Source organism: Pristis pectinata, chromosome 11 (assembly GCF_009764475.1).
Source record: "Pristis pectinata isolate sPriPec2 chromosome 11, sPriPec2.1.pri, whole genome shotgun sequence".
NCBI lineage: Eukaryota > Metazoa > Chordata > Chondrichthyes > Rhinopristiformes > Pristidae > Pristis > Pristis pectinata.
Window position 1 is genome coordinate 16,161,963 of NC_067415.1, and position 14,597 is coordinate 16,176,559.

Genomic DNA, 14,597 nt, shown 5'->3' on the forward strand with positions numbered 1-14,597 from the left:
ATATAATAGATTGAGATATCATTACTGAAATCCTTGAACTTCAAACATTTGGATTGAACGCTTAACTCTTATTTCTCTTTTCACAGATGCTGCCTGACCTGCTGAGCGTTCGCAACAGCTTCTGGTTTTATTCCTGAAGCTCAATCCTTAACACTACATGGATTGGAGAGGTACAAGAAGCTCATCACCATTTTGTCAGGATCAATTACAAGTGAAGAGTAAGTGTTGTAACACCTACAAATGAACGAATTTACAAAATCTCCTACTTTTCTGAGATCAATATATTTTAAGATTCTGTACCCTGCACTAAAGGCTAGAAGATATAAACATAGCAAACAAAGCCAGACTCAGAACTAGCCTCTGTGACAGCTTTTCCAATACCTCAACATTGCAGCCAGATGAATTTTTCCAACTTATTTATTGTATTTCAACAACTTTCCACTATTTTCCTCATACTATACACCTGAATTTTCTAAAAAGCTTCTTGGAAGATACTTTACTTAACAATTTAAAAAAAAAATCAGAAACAGGTTTATTATCAGTCTTATATGATGTGAAATTTGTTGTTTTGTGGCAGTAGTACAGTGCAAAGACATAAAATTACTATAAGCTACAAAATAAATAAATAGTGCAAAAAAAAAGGAACAATGAGGTAGTGTTCATGGGTTCATGGACCATTCAGAAATCTGATGGCAGAGGGGAAGAAGCTGCTCCTGAATTTTGAGTGTGGGTCTTCAGGCTCCTGTACGTTCTCCCTGATCTTAGTAACAAGAAGAGGGCATGTCCCGGATGGTGAGGGTCCTTAATGGATGCCACCTTCTTGAGGCACTGCCTCTTGAAGATTTCCTTGATAGTGGGAAGGGTTGTGCCTGTGATGGAGCTGGCTGAATCTACAACCCTCTGCAGCCTCTTGTGATCCTGCACATTAGAGCCTCCATACCAGGTGGTGATGCAACCAGTCAGAATGCTCTCTAGTGCACATCTATAGAAATTTGTGAGAGTCTTTGTTGACACACCAAATCTCCTCAAACACCTAACGAAGTAGAGCCGCTGGCATGCCTTCTTCATGATTGCATCAATATGTTGGGCCTACAACAGATCCTCGGAGATGTTGACGTCCAGGAACTTAAAGCTGTTCACCCTTTCCACCGCTGACCCCTCAGTGAGGACTGGTGCATGCTTTCCTGACTTCACCAGACAACCAACTGATCTCACTCCCGTACGCCTCGTTGTTGCCATCTGAGATTTTACCAACAACAGTGGTGTCATCTGCAAATTTATAAATGGTGTTTGAGCTGTGTTTAGCCACACAGTCATGAGTGTAGAGTTGAGTAGTAGGCTAAGCATGCATCCTTGAGGTGCACCTCTGTTGAATGTCACTGAGGAGGAGATGTTATCACCGATCCATACTGACTGTGGTCTCCTGATGAGGAAGGTACAAAGGCCCAGGTTTAAAAGCTAGGTGACTAATACTGATGGTGGTATTGAACACTGAGCTGTAATTGATAAACAGCAGCCTGACATATGTTTTGCTATTATCTAGGTGCTCCAAAGCAGAGTGGCGAGCCAGTGAGATTTGGTCCACTGTAGACCTATTGTGGCAGTAGGTGAATTGCAGCAGATCCAGGTCCTTGCTCAGGCAGGAGTTAATTCTAGCCATGACTAACTATAAAAGCATAATCCCTTTATTTTATTAGTTATCACTTCAAAAGTCTCTGTCAAATGTGTTAATCTTCTATTGATAAAGCATTTTATTTCTAACTCACAAATTTTATTTTAAATAATGTCTAAATGTTTGTTTGAAGTAGATATCAGATAAATTGGTCTACAGTTGAACAGTTTATCCTTCTCTCCATGTTTAAACAAAGGATGGATTACTTGCTTAGTCCAAAAGCTTCATGTTTACGTTGAAGCAACAATGAAACATTCATGTTATCTCCAACAGTTGCTCTATAAACCCCTTCTTCTACACATTCTTAGTTCCTCCAGAACATGTAGAAATTGATACGTATTCCCTCTCCATTATCTCTCACTTGCCTCATCTAGCTTCCCTTAGTCAGTTCCGAATGGTCTTCCCCTATCCTTAACTATTCTTATAACTTTCTGCATGCTTACAGAAGTTCCATTTCCTTCTCTGGTGATCTTCATATTTCCTTTATCAGATCCCTACAGCACATTCTACATTCTTGGTGCTTATCTTTAGTATTGTTAGCTCCAATGTGTGGCTCCCTTTTTAGTTTGACTGTTATTTTCAGCTTTTGGATTTATCCCTGTAACTCCATATTTTTGATGTTTTTTTTGTCTTGTGAAAAAATATTTATTTTCTACTCAACCCACCTCATATGTGATAAGTTCTCACTGATGATTCTCCAGTCCATTTACTAATAATCCATTTGTACAACTAAGTCCCAACTGAACATTAGTCGAAGTGATATTTGTTTAAAGTGCTACTCTTACAAGTGTTCTTTTAAAATATTTTTGAGCTTATGTTTTCATTCAGGTTGGAAAGTTGATTGAATAACATTGCATCATTTTAACATGATGTATGATTTAGCTGGATTCATCAGTAGCTTAAAATTGGGGGATGTGGGGGGGGCAAGCAAGTTAGTCTAAACAAAACTAAATTTGGCAAAGTAGAAGGCATATGAATCGAAGGTCAATTTGGAATCAGACATTACACAGAACTTCTGGCAGCCTGAGACTATAGCCAAGGAGGGGTATAGAGCCAATAGCAAAGGAAGGAAATGCACAGCAAAGTCGATGATCTTCCTTGAATTTAATTCATTGACTTAATGCTTTATTTCTTAATTAAATGTAACTAAAAGTACATCAATACAATTTAGCTAATACTCATTATCTTGTAAGATACTGGCTGATATGAAATTATGAGGGAAGAAAGCAATTTAAAAAAATACCAACTACTCACCTTTCTATTGTTGTATTTCAAAACTGTATAAAATTTATCATCAGCCATGTGTTTCTTTGGTGTTGCTATGACCACACCAGGCTTATAACAATCATTTTCTGATTGGGCATTGCTACGAACCAAAACTAAGTCTCCCACCTGCAAATAGATGGAAGGCATCCATTAACCTTAACAAGTAGATCTTAATGTCGACGGACATAGGATGATGTATAAAGGAAAAGGCAACAGGAAACGCGTACAGCATGATAATAAGGTCCTTTTTATACGTCCTTCTAAACCAACTGCATCAGGATACGTTATTCCTTCTTTTAATGGACAATACTATTTAAAGTTTAGAAGAGTCCTGTGACCTACAACTTAGTTATGAAGCAAAATTAATCGACAAATGTAAATCAACAAAATCAAAAAAAGTGGAAAGACCCTGTCTCAAATTGGATCCAAACAACCAAATACTTTGTAAAAGCCCCATTTCATTGGGATTAAACTACATTTTATTTTATTTTTCATTTATGGGATTTGAACACCATCGGCAAGGCCAACATGTATCGCCTCTGAAATAGGCAAGAGGTAGCCAACCATTTTGAACAAAAGTCCCACTTGTACATGCTTGGTGAGTCACACACCCCCCTCCCATAAACGTCTGATGATGTCCCTTTTAAGCATCTGGGACTGGGACTGTTGAGGGGATTCCTATGGAATACCAGCAGCTTTACAGAAGTGCATATATTTTTATTTCTTTTATGAATTTGCTAACTAAATTACCTCAATATTATTAAAACCTCACCGACCCTCTGTAATCTTTGAATCCCTTCCATCGTCCATTGGCTGGAACCACTGTGCTTGGCCATTTCCATGCTGTGGGTTTGGAGTCACATACCACCCAGAATGCGTCATGATGGCAACACGGATAGGGTTCCCCTTCCACCGCAGGAGCCTCCAAATCAGTGGATCATCCTCCATAAATTCCACCCCCTCTGGACACCACTTCCCTTCCCCTCCACTTCCAGCATCCTAAACAGATGATTCCCTCTGTGATTCCCAAGTCCACTCTTCCATTACCAATGGCACTTCCATAATTCAAATACATGAGATGCAACATCTGCCCTTTTGCTTCTTCCCTTCCCACCATCCAGGTACTCAAACAGTCCTTCTAAGTGTGGCAGCGATGTATTTGTACTTCCTCCAATTTAGTTCATTGGATTTGGTAACTCACGATACAGTCCCATCCCCATTATAGAAACCAAATCCAAATTGAGCAATGGCTTTGCAGGACACCTCTGTTCAGTCCACAAGGGGACCCTGAACTTCCATTTGCCAGTCACTTTAATTCTCTGCCTCACTCCCACACTGATCTCCCTGTTCTTAGCATAATATATTGCTCCAATGATGCCCCACATAACTTGAGGAACAGCACCACACCTTTTGTCACGTCACAGCCCTCAGGACTTAATATCAGATCTCATGTAACCACTCTGCTTTTCTTTTCCTCTCGTGACATGTGGCCACACCTCTTCATTTCAATTTGTTTCTTTCTCCTTTTCTGCCTCCAACTGCTGGTTTCTAAAGTAATTCGGACAACTTTAGACTGCACACTATTACAGATATCCCTCTGGACTCTCCATCTCTACCCTGCCTTTATCACCCTCTCTGCAACTTAACATGCAAGTCTTCTCACTTTGAGTTCCATTGAAGGGTCCATGACCCAAATATCAACCCTGATTCTCTCCCCACTGCTGCCTGACCAACTGGGTACCTCCAGTATTCTCTGGTTTTGTTTTGCCCAAGGATGGTAGATTTTCTCCTTCAAAGAATATCAATGAGGCAGATGGATTCTTGCAACAATCAAATGGTTTAATGGACACTGTGAGCTTTTCAATCCCAGATTTATTTAATTAACTGAATTTAAATACCCTGCTGCCCTGACCTAAAAGACCCTCTCTCATTCGGGTTCTTTAATACTTCTTACATGACAGAAAATGAATGCATAACTAGGACTTGGCTGTGCTCTCAAATGATGAAAGTACCATGTAATTGAAAGCTGTTGATATTAATGAAGATAATGTTTGTTCGACTGAATTTGAGAGACAGTTACTGTCAGGAATCGATCTCTGAGGAACGATCTCCATCGGAATGGCATTGCCTGTGGCTGTCAGCAGTCTTGAATCCTTGAATTACTTCCAGCTGCCACAAGGCTTAGCAGCTTTGTTAGTCACTCCGCAGCTGACACATGTATCAGGCAGATGTCAATTTCATTAATTCTGCCAAAAGGGAATATGCAGCAGAATCTGAGGGCACCGCATGTTTTACACACAGCAGAGTCTAGTGTACCAGTGACTCTGCCCATGGAGTACTTTGGATTCTGGGCACACTTTTGTTGCACTACAAACTACATGACCCAGTATTCAGTAGACCTGCAGCAAGCATGATGCAGTTCTGAAGATAGTTTGACCCTGAAATGTTAACACTGCACCCCGAAGACGCTGCCTGATTTGCTGTGCATTACCAGCACTTTCTGATTTTACTCTGCCTGGGTTGCAGGATATCTGCCTTGCCCAATGAATGTAGAATCACACAAATGAATGCCTACCTCCCAGGTAGCAGTCATGAAAATTTCCCTCTAAGGCAGTTCAGGACATACAACAGTACAGCACAGGAACAGGCCCTTCAGCCCACAATGTCTGTGCTGAGCATAACACCAAATTTAACTAATCCCTTCTGCCTGCAGATGATTCATATCCCCTACATATTCATGGGCCCATTTAAAAGCTTCTTGATGCCTCCATCATACCTGCTTCCACCACCACTCCTTGCAGCAGGCACTTACCACTCTGTGTAAAAAAACTTGGCCCGCACAGCCCATTTAAACTTTCCACCTCTCACCTTAAAGCTATGCCCTCTAGTATTTGACATTTCTACCCTGGGAAAAAAGATCCTGACTGTCTAGCCTATTTATGCCTCTCATAATATTATAACCATCTCCCCTCAGCCTCCACTCCTCCAGAGAAAATAATCCAAGTTTGTTCAGCATCTCCTTATAACTCATACCCTCTAACCCAGGCAGCATCCTGGTTAGGTGCATCTTCTGCACCCTCTCCAAAGTCTCCACATCCTTCCTGTATGGGGCAGCCAGAACTGCACACAATACTCCAAGTTCAGCCTAACCAAAGTTTTATACAAAGTTCATGACCCTAAAGCTATTGATGGCAAAGTAAATGTGGAATAGATCACCCTCCACTCCTAGGCAGAAATGAGATCCAGACTGGGGTAGCCATCATGTGTAGCTCATCATCCTTAATACACTGTGTGGTTAGCAGCCCGGTGTTAAACAGGAGAACTCTCCACCTCCATGCTTCCTTTATAATGTTCACTACAAAGGTCTCATTACATCATGGTGCTCTGCTGATCCCTTCCTCCAACCATTTAAAAATCCCTAAATCTTTCATCCCTGAAGATTCCAGCTAATAAACTGGCCCTACTGTTTAAATGCTGCTGCTGCAGCCCTTTAAATTGCTACCAGTTTCCCAAGAAGTAATTAACTCACGATAGCAGCTGTTTTTGCTTGTAGGCACTCTGGAGAAATATGTAATTAGATGATCCTAGAATTTTATCCATCAGCGCTCAAGGATTAAAAAAAAACTAAAACTAAAATATCGCACAGCCAACATCACTAGTTTGAAATTCCTTATTAGTAACAAGTCCATCTCTGTAGTTTATTTCCCTTACTTTTAATGGGGGACAAGGTGCAGCTCCTCCAATCTGGATTAAGAACTGAGTTGGTGTAATCTGAGCGTCTCCTTTGGTGAAATCAATTAATACTTTTCTGACGCCAACACACCTGTTTATTATCCCTGAGAACAGCAGAGACAAAATAAAGAAAACATGAGTATCATTCTCAGATATTAAAATCAATTTGCTGCACGGATGGACATTCATAGGAGTTTTTATATATGACCACGTTCTGAGGGCCACTCAAGTGCTGAACATTATTGGGAAGGTGAGTGGCTGGTGGGGAGAGGGAATGCCTGCTCACAACATTGTGTTGTACATATTTTTCTAGATGAATATCTTTTGCTAGCTTTTTAATATTATTGCATTGGTTGGCAATGTTTGGGAAAAGTAATCACTTTAATTTATCCTATGCAAACAGGTTTATGTCCATAAGCAGATGCTGTATTGCACCCTGTTAGAGGCAATAAAGCAGAGGGATACTAGTAATGGTTTCACAGCTATATAGATAATTCAGCTTCATATGCATCATTGTGAAGTAATTTTTACTCCTTCAAAACATTCCAGTCAGGGAGAACAGAAGAATGATATGAGCAGGCTGATGTCTCAACACAGTAAGAACCATGCAAAACATTATTTCAAAAGCCTGATGCTCATTTCAAAGTCATTGTCACAGCACTAAAAGAAAAATTCATTCCAAATTTCAAAAGTAAGAAAACTAGAATGCTTTATCACCATATGAATGCCCAGCAGCTACATTTTATGAAGTAACAATTTTAATGTTTAATAAATAATATGCACCCTGATGGCATTTTTATCCAGAACTGAAACAGACATAGTTTTAGGCACAAGAAGCTTTGTAATTAATAACTTGGCCATTAACCCTTCCATCTAACAGTGCAAAACTGCAGTTAAATGTCATATATATATGTGTGGGTGTGTGTGGGTGTGTGTGTGTGTGTGTGTGTGTGTGTGTGTGTGTGGGTGTGTGTGTGTGTGTGTGTGTGTGTGTGTGTGTGTGTGTTTATAAGCACACATACATAGATGGGTAAAATAACAAAAAGGAGAACATGCAATCTAGCTTTTGCACTTATCAAATAAAACTGAATTACTCAAGGAGCCAAAGATCACTGTGATCTAAATACATATTAATTTACATCATATTGCATAAAATAATCTGATAAAACAATTATTTGCTTCAAAATTAAAATTAAAAGCAGAATTATCTTAATATAGTGCCATTCTCCCAACCAAATACTTTGAATATTTTAAATTGTTGAATGAGGATACAACTTAAGTGGCAGTGAGACCCCAACAGCCAACTAAAGGCATTCATAAGGCTTGTGTACTCTTCTCTCCATCCTATATAAGGGCATCATAGAAAAGCCCAACAATTACTGCCCATCCCCAGCTACCCTGAGAACATGGGTTAGGGAGCCATGAACGAATGCAGCCACAACACTATCAGGAAGGGGCTGTCAATCTTCTTGTTCTTGGTAGTGATTTGATGCAGCTGTGTGGCTTGCTGGGCCAACTCGTGTTGGTATGGGACAAAAGTCATATGTAGATCCCAAGGGCATTAGTGTACCAGCTGAGTTTTTATGACAATTTCACAGTCACTTTTTTACTGAAAGCAGCTTTATTTTAGGATTTGTTAAAACTTAACTCAAAATTATTAACTCATAAACTGAGATTTAAGCTCATGTTCAGTCACTTATCTGCTAACATCCCCATTACAGTATCATTTCTTAGCGGTATTTATAAGGAAAACAAAAACTTAATTTATATTGAAGGCAGAGAAAACAATCATATTGAATGCAAACAAAACACATCCAGAATAACATGATTTTCCCCCCAGTGTAAATCAAATTCACGTTAAATATAGTTTGGTTTGCATCAGAAAGTAGATTTTACCTCCCACTGTTTTGTTGGTACCACATTTAATTTCTGATAGGAACTGAGACCTATTCTAGGAGTCACATCTCCACAGACATGTATTAAGCCCGATGCTTTTAGTCCCCACATCTTCATTTTGATAGCTTCTAGGCTATAAACTCTACAGTTTCAACTGACTTCCTCCTGTATTTTTTTCCCAGCATGGAAATTCCTTGCACATAAAATATTTCTTATTGATTAGGATTGCAATCGATGCCATGTTTGTGGAATTTGAAAAGCCATTTGAGTTGAATATTGAAATTCCTGGAATAAAAGGATCAGGAGCAGTACGGACACAAAAATTGGCAAAGGGATAGAAAACTGAAGAACTGCAGTGAATAGCTGCATTCTTTACTGCAGGGAGGTACATAGTGAAGTTTCTCAAGATTTAGTAGCAAGACTGTGCTATTTTAGATATACGTTAATGCATGTGACTGGGAGCATGGGGCCCAAATTTGAAATCAGCAATTGAATTAAATTTTGTAGTGAACACTGGGAAAGGTTGTAATAAATATTAAGAATATCTAAACAATGTGGGGCAGTGAGCAAACATATGCCTGAAATGTATGGGGTGTAGATCCTGGTTACCTGAATTGAGCCGAATAGGACCTGGATGTGTATATTGTGATAAAAAATTCAGATCAGATCAGGGCAGACGGTACCAACCCAGCTAGTGCTTCATCCAGGTCAATTACATGCTTGTCATTATCTCATACATCCTCTGTTCCTGATAAATATCTTGCTGTCACCCTCAAATAAATCAAAAGCATATCTGAGATTATATTTACGGTGATGGCTGGGATAGGTCAAGTATAGGGAAAAAAAAATGTCAAGTCCCTGGACTGGATCGGGTTTGGACTGGATGCATAAGTAGCCCAACACAGTGACAAGCTCTGATTTCAACAGTAAGAATTTCAAGTAGAGAACAGAATTAAATAACTATATGATTATTTCAAGTTGATAACATTAAACTTTAAAAGAAATGGAATTGGTTTATTATTGTCACATGTACCAGGGTACAGTGAAAAACTTGTCTTGCATACCGTTCATTACACAGTGCATCGAGGTAGTACAAGGTAAAACAATACAAAATGCAGGATAAAGTTTCACAGCTGCAGAGAAAGTGCAGCGCAGGTAAACAATAAGGTGCAAAGTCATAATGAGGTAGATTGTGAGGTCAAGAATCCATCTTATCATACTAGGGAGCCGTTCAATAGTTTTATAACAGCGGGATAGAAGCTGACCTTGAGCCTAGTGGTACATGCTTTCAGGCTTTTGTATCTTCTGTCTGAAGGGAGAGGGGAGAAGAAAGAATGTCTGGGGTGGGTGGGGTCTCTGATTATGCTGGCTACTTTACTGAGGCAGCAATTGTCCTTTACCAAGGACATGTTTTATGCTTTATATCTCAACATTACAAACACATTAATCATCATTTCTTGCCATAAAGAAAATTAACATGATGCAAGAACAGTGTTGAGCAATCATGTACCTCTTGGTAATCTCTAAGCCTCTGAAATAGATGTACTGTGGACCTCCTAGATGCACAAAGAAGACATGACAGTTCACTTACCTGGATAATAAAAGCCATCAACCTCTGACCTCGCAATTACCCTCTGCCCTCTAAAGGTATCCAAAATTCTCCTGGTCTGTTTTGCGACTTTTTTTACAGAGGGACCATGGTTCCTATTGATATCAGTCATGGTCCCCAGCTCCTGTCAGAGATAATTACAAAGTGACATTTCTAAGACAGAAAGAGAAATTTTACAAAAAAGTGGATTGACGTGTTTATAATCTTGTGAATGAGAAAAATACAAAAAAATAGTTATCATTAAAAGCACTTCTTCTCAAGTCGACAAGTTTCAGTGATAACAGTAGATCTCTCACTAGGAGTCAACCATAAAAATTGTAATGTTCACAGAAATACACATAGAAGAGGTTGCTTGTTATGTATGTGTATAAATCATTCTCATTTATGTTTTAGCATTTCTTATTTGGTATTGATGTTCCTTAACCAGTGAAGGGAATCATGCCTATTCCCAGTAGAGCAGAGTGCAACAGCAGGGAAGGCAGGGGTACACCCAAAATTCCCAGCACACAGGTAACTAGGACTGCTCAGGGAAAGGCAGGGGTTCATGAAAGGTTCCCGGTACAACAGTGCTGTCAGTATTGCATCTCTCTACTGTAACACAGAATACCTTTTATCCACTGATACCTGGGAACACTTCCTGAGAACTAAGCGCGGCACCTGTATATAATGTGAGAAAATGTAATATTGTCTTTTTTGGCTGAAAAAAAATTAAACGATAATGTGTTACTTAAATGGTGGGGGATTGCAGAACTCTGAGCCGCAGAGGAATCCAGGTGTCCTAGTGCATGTTTTACAACAGGCTAGTAAGCAATAACAACAAGTAATTAGGATGATATTGGTCTCCTTATTTAGGGTAAAATGTTAATACGATGGAAGCAGTTCAGAGAAGATTTACTTGACTAATACCCAGAATGGGTGGATTGTCTTATGAGGAACAGTTGGACAGGCTAGGCTAGTAACTGCTAGGGTTTAGAACAGCAAGAGGGGACTTGATTGGAACATATAAGATCCTGAGGGATCTCTACAGGTTGAATGTGGAGAAGATATTTTCTCTTGGGGGGATTCTAGAACCAGAAGTCACTGTATGAAAATAAGTGGTCACCCATTTAAGACAGAGATGGGTGAATTTTTTTCTCATGACACTTTAGAACTCTCTTCACAGTCAAAGCAGAGTCTTTGAACAATTTTTTCAGAGGTAAATAGATTTTGGATAAGTAAGGGAATGCAAGATTACCAGGGTTAAATGAGAATGTGGAATGGGGTTACAATCAGATCAAGAGCAAGGATCTCCTGGTGGCCAGCCACTTCAATTCCACATCCCACTCCCATACTGACATCTCTGTCCACGGCCTCTTCTACTGCCACACTGAGGCCAGACACAGGTTGGAGGAGCAACACCTCATATTCCGTCTTGGTAGTCTCCAACCTGACAACTTCAACATCAATTTCTCTAACTTCCGGTAACCCCTCCCCTTCCCCCCCCCTCCCATTTTGTTTTCCCTTATTCCTGTGGCTCACTCACCCCTTCTCTTTCCCCTCCCCCGACTTCATAACCTGCCCATCTATTTCCCACCTCCTTCCCTTTATTCCATGGTCCACTGTCCTTTCCTACTGGATTTCTTCTTCTTCAGCCCTTTGCCTCTTCTACCTATCACCTCTCAGCTTCTAACATCACTCCCTTTCATCTACCCTCCCCCACCCACCTACCTACCTTCCCCTTCTGACCTGGACTCACCTATCACCTGCCAGCCTGCTCCTCTCCCTCCCCCAACCTTCTTATTCTGGCTTCTGCCCTTTTCCTTTCCAGACCTGATGAAGGGTCTCGACCTGAAATGTCGACTGTTTATCGCCCTCCATAGATGCTGCCTGACCTGCTGAGTTCCTCCAGCATTTTGTGTGTGTGTTGCTCCAGATTCAGTGGCGGTTGCCCACTTCTGCTCCTAATTTATATCTCAGTATTTGTATCCCCCAAGTGAAATACTGAGCTCTGACAAGCACCAGCACCCCACCCCCACACCCATCCTCACCCTTGCCTGCAGTACAGGCCCTGTCATCTCTACAGGTGTGCCTTGGACCACAAGTGCCATAGCATCTCACTGCTCCACTATTCTAGCAAACCTGTTACAAGAATTTCTCGGCAAGGTTGTCTCAATAATATTTTCTCAGAGATGAATTTCCGGATCCAAATGATTAGGCCACCTGTCCCACCATTCAATCTGATCGTGGCAGATATGCTCCAGGCTATCTCCTCTTCTGTGCCTGTTCCCCATAGCCCTCAGTTCCCTGATCTTTCAAAAATGTATCTAATTAGTACATCCAGTGATCCAGCCTCTACAGCCTTCCAGGATAAGAGAATTGCAGAGATTCAACACCTTCTTTGAGAAGAAGTTCCCACGCACATGTTTTAAATGACCACCGTCTTCTCTTGTAACAATGTCCCCATTTTTTGAGATTCTCCTACCAGTGAAAACATCTCAACATCTACCCAGTCATGCCCCCTTAAGACGTTTCAATAAGATCACCCCTCCTTCTTCTAAACTGAATACAGATCTAACATTTTTAGTCATTCATGAAAGGATAACCGTCTCATCCCAGGTACGAGCCTAATGAATCTTTTCTGGTCTGCCTCCAATGTTACTACTTCCTTGCTTAAGTAAGGAAACCAAAACTGTGCACAGTATTCCTGGTGTGGCCTCAATACTTCCCTGTCTCTAAGCTCCAACCCCCTTGCACTAAAGGCTGATATGCTATTCTTCTACAGTAATAAGCCAGCTAGTCAGGCAAGTCAGATAATCCATTGGGTGCAGAGTGACTCTTAGGTCCTTCTATAGATTTTGCTCATTTGATTCATTTATATATCATCTCTTATGTCCAGATGATTAAATATTTTAAGGATACAGCGTAGGAAAATGCAGCAGCAAATTTTCACAAGGGAGGATTGCAAAACAGCAGTAAGATAAATAACCAAGTAATCTGTACTATTGATACTGTGGAGACTTAAATATTTATGTGGACTGTCCTACTCTTCCTCAAATTCAAGCAACCGTTGTTCAGGGGTGGTTATGAGGGCAGCAGTGGGTATGATAGATTTTTAAACCAAAAGAAGTGTGTTAGAGTGGGATGTTAAAACGTGAAAAAAGGACCATCAGTTTAACTCCCACCTGCCTCCAAAATAACCATTTCCTTCTCTTGTAACTATGTCCTTTTTTTGAGATTCTTCCTCTCGTGAAAATCTCTCAACATCTACCCTGTCATAGGGTAGGAAATATTTCAATAAGATCACCCCTCATTCTTTTAACAGAGACAAAACTGGAGGGAATTAATCAACCAGCGCCAAATAATTTCTAAATTTCATTCAACCTTTTATACTCTGTCAACTAAACAAAGCACAAAACTGCAGTGTCATCTTAATCTTTGTGCTGATGTTATTCATCTAATGCTGACATTAAACATTTTTCATAAGTGTATCATGACTACACTCACCAAACTATGTGGAATAATATAAATTTATAAATATATATATACTTATCCACATAGTTTGGTGAGTGTAGGTCATGAAACAGGTTTTTCTTACTACTACATTGTAAATTTTAATTTCTATAAAATTATTTCCCAATCTTTGTTGCGTATTGTCCATATTGAAGAGAGAGTGTAGTTCAGAGTAACACCACAATCAGTCCCCTTTGTCCAACTGGACCCATCCACATTATTTATCACTAAGTCACTTAATACCTCTCATAAATCAGCCCAATCGATGGAGGAGCTGCTGCATCATCACTTGATTATTGACTTAGGCTAAAGATAAGACTTCCATGACACAGACAGATTGAGAATCTGGCTAAAAGAAAGTGGCAGTGTTGTGTGCATTGGGGAGGGGAAGGGACCGGGGTTTTGGTGGTAGTGGGATAAGTGTGGAGGACAAGGGGTGGGTGGGGTGGTGGGTAATGTTGGAGGACAAGGGTGGGGTCAGTTCAAAGAAGTCTGCACCCCCTGCAGCCTCCCAGTAATCAATTATCACATTAGGAATGTACATATAAACATGCATGAGTATAATTAAACAGAAAATGCTGGAGAACTCTCAGCAGGTTAGATGCCATCTATCATTTCACACCTCAGGTCAGCGACTGATATTGCCTAGATTTTGCTTTGCTCACTATCTCCAGAACACCTATTTCCATTTTCCATACTTCCTTATAATATAGGAGGCCATTTAGCCCATCGAGTCTATGTCAGCTACCAACCTGTACGCCCTTGGGACGTGGGAGGAAACCAAAAGGTAAAAACATACTTGACAACAAGCCAAGTGAGATCTCCCAAATTCATGTTTTGCCAGGTTCATTCATATGGTCAGAAGCATTACTGATGTCTGAGTCAATGACTCACCGATCTAGGTGTCACCTGCAGTCAGATGCTGAATCATTG

At 40.3% G+C, this 14,597-nt stretch overlaps 1 protein-coding gene across 1 annotated transcript in view; it reads right to left on the reverse strand.

The window, feature by feature from the left end:
• The window catches only part of LOC127576130 (von Willebrand factor A domain-containing protein 3B-like), a 123,762-nt gene that overhangs the window by 26,038 nt on the left and 83,127 nt on the right, over positions 1-14,597 (reverse strand). Inside the window, exons 22-24 of the mRNA XM_052026517.1 lie at positions 10,158-10,299; positions 6,650-6,774; positions 2,927-3,064 (exon numbers count right to left, since the gene is read on the reverse strand). Coding sequence (XP_051882477.1) covers positions 2,927-3,064; positions 6,650-6,774; positions 10,158-10,299 — 405 coding nt within the window. The remainder of the gene's footprint in view (positions 1-2,926; positions 3,065-6,649; positions 6,775-10,157; positions 10,300-14,597) is intronic.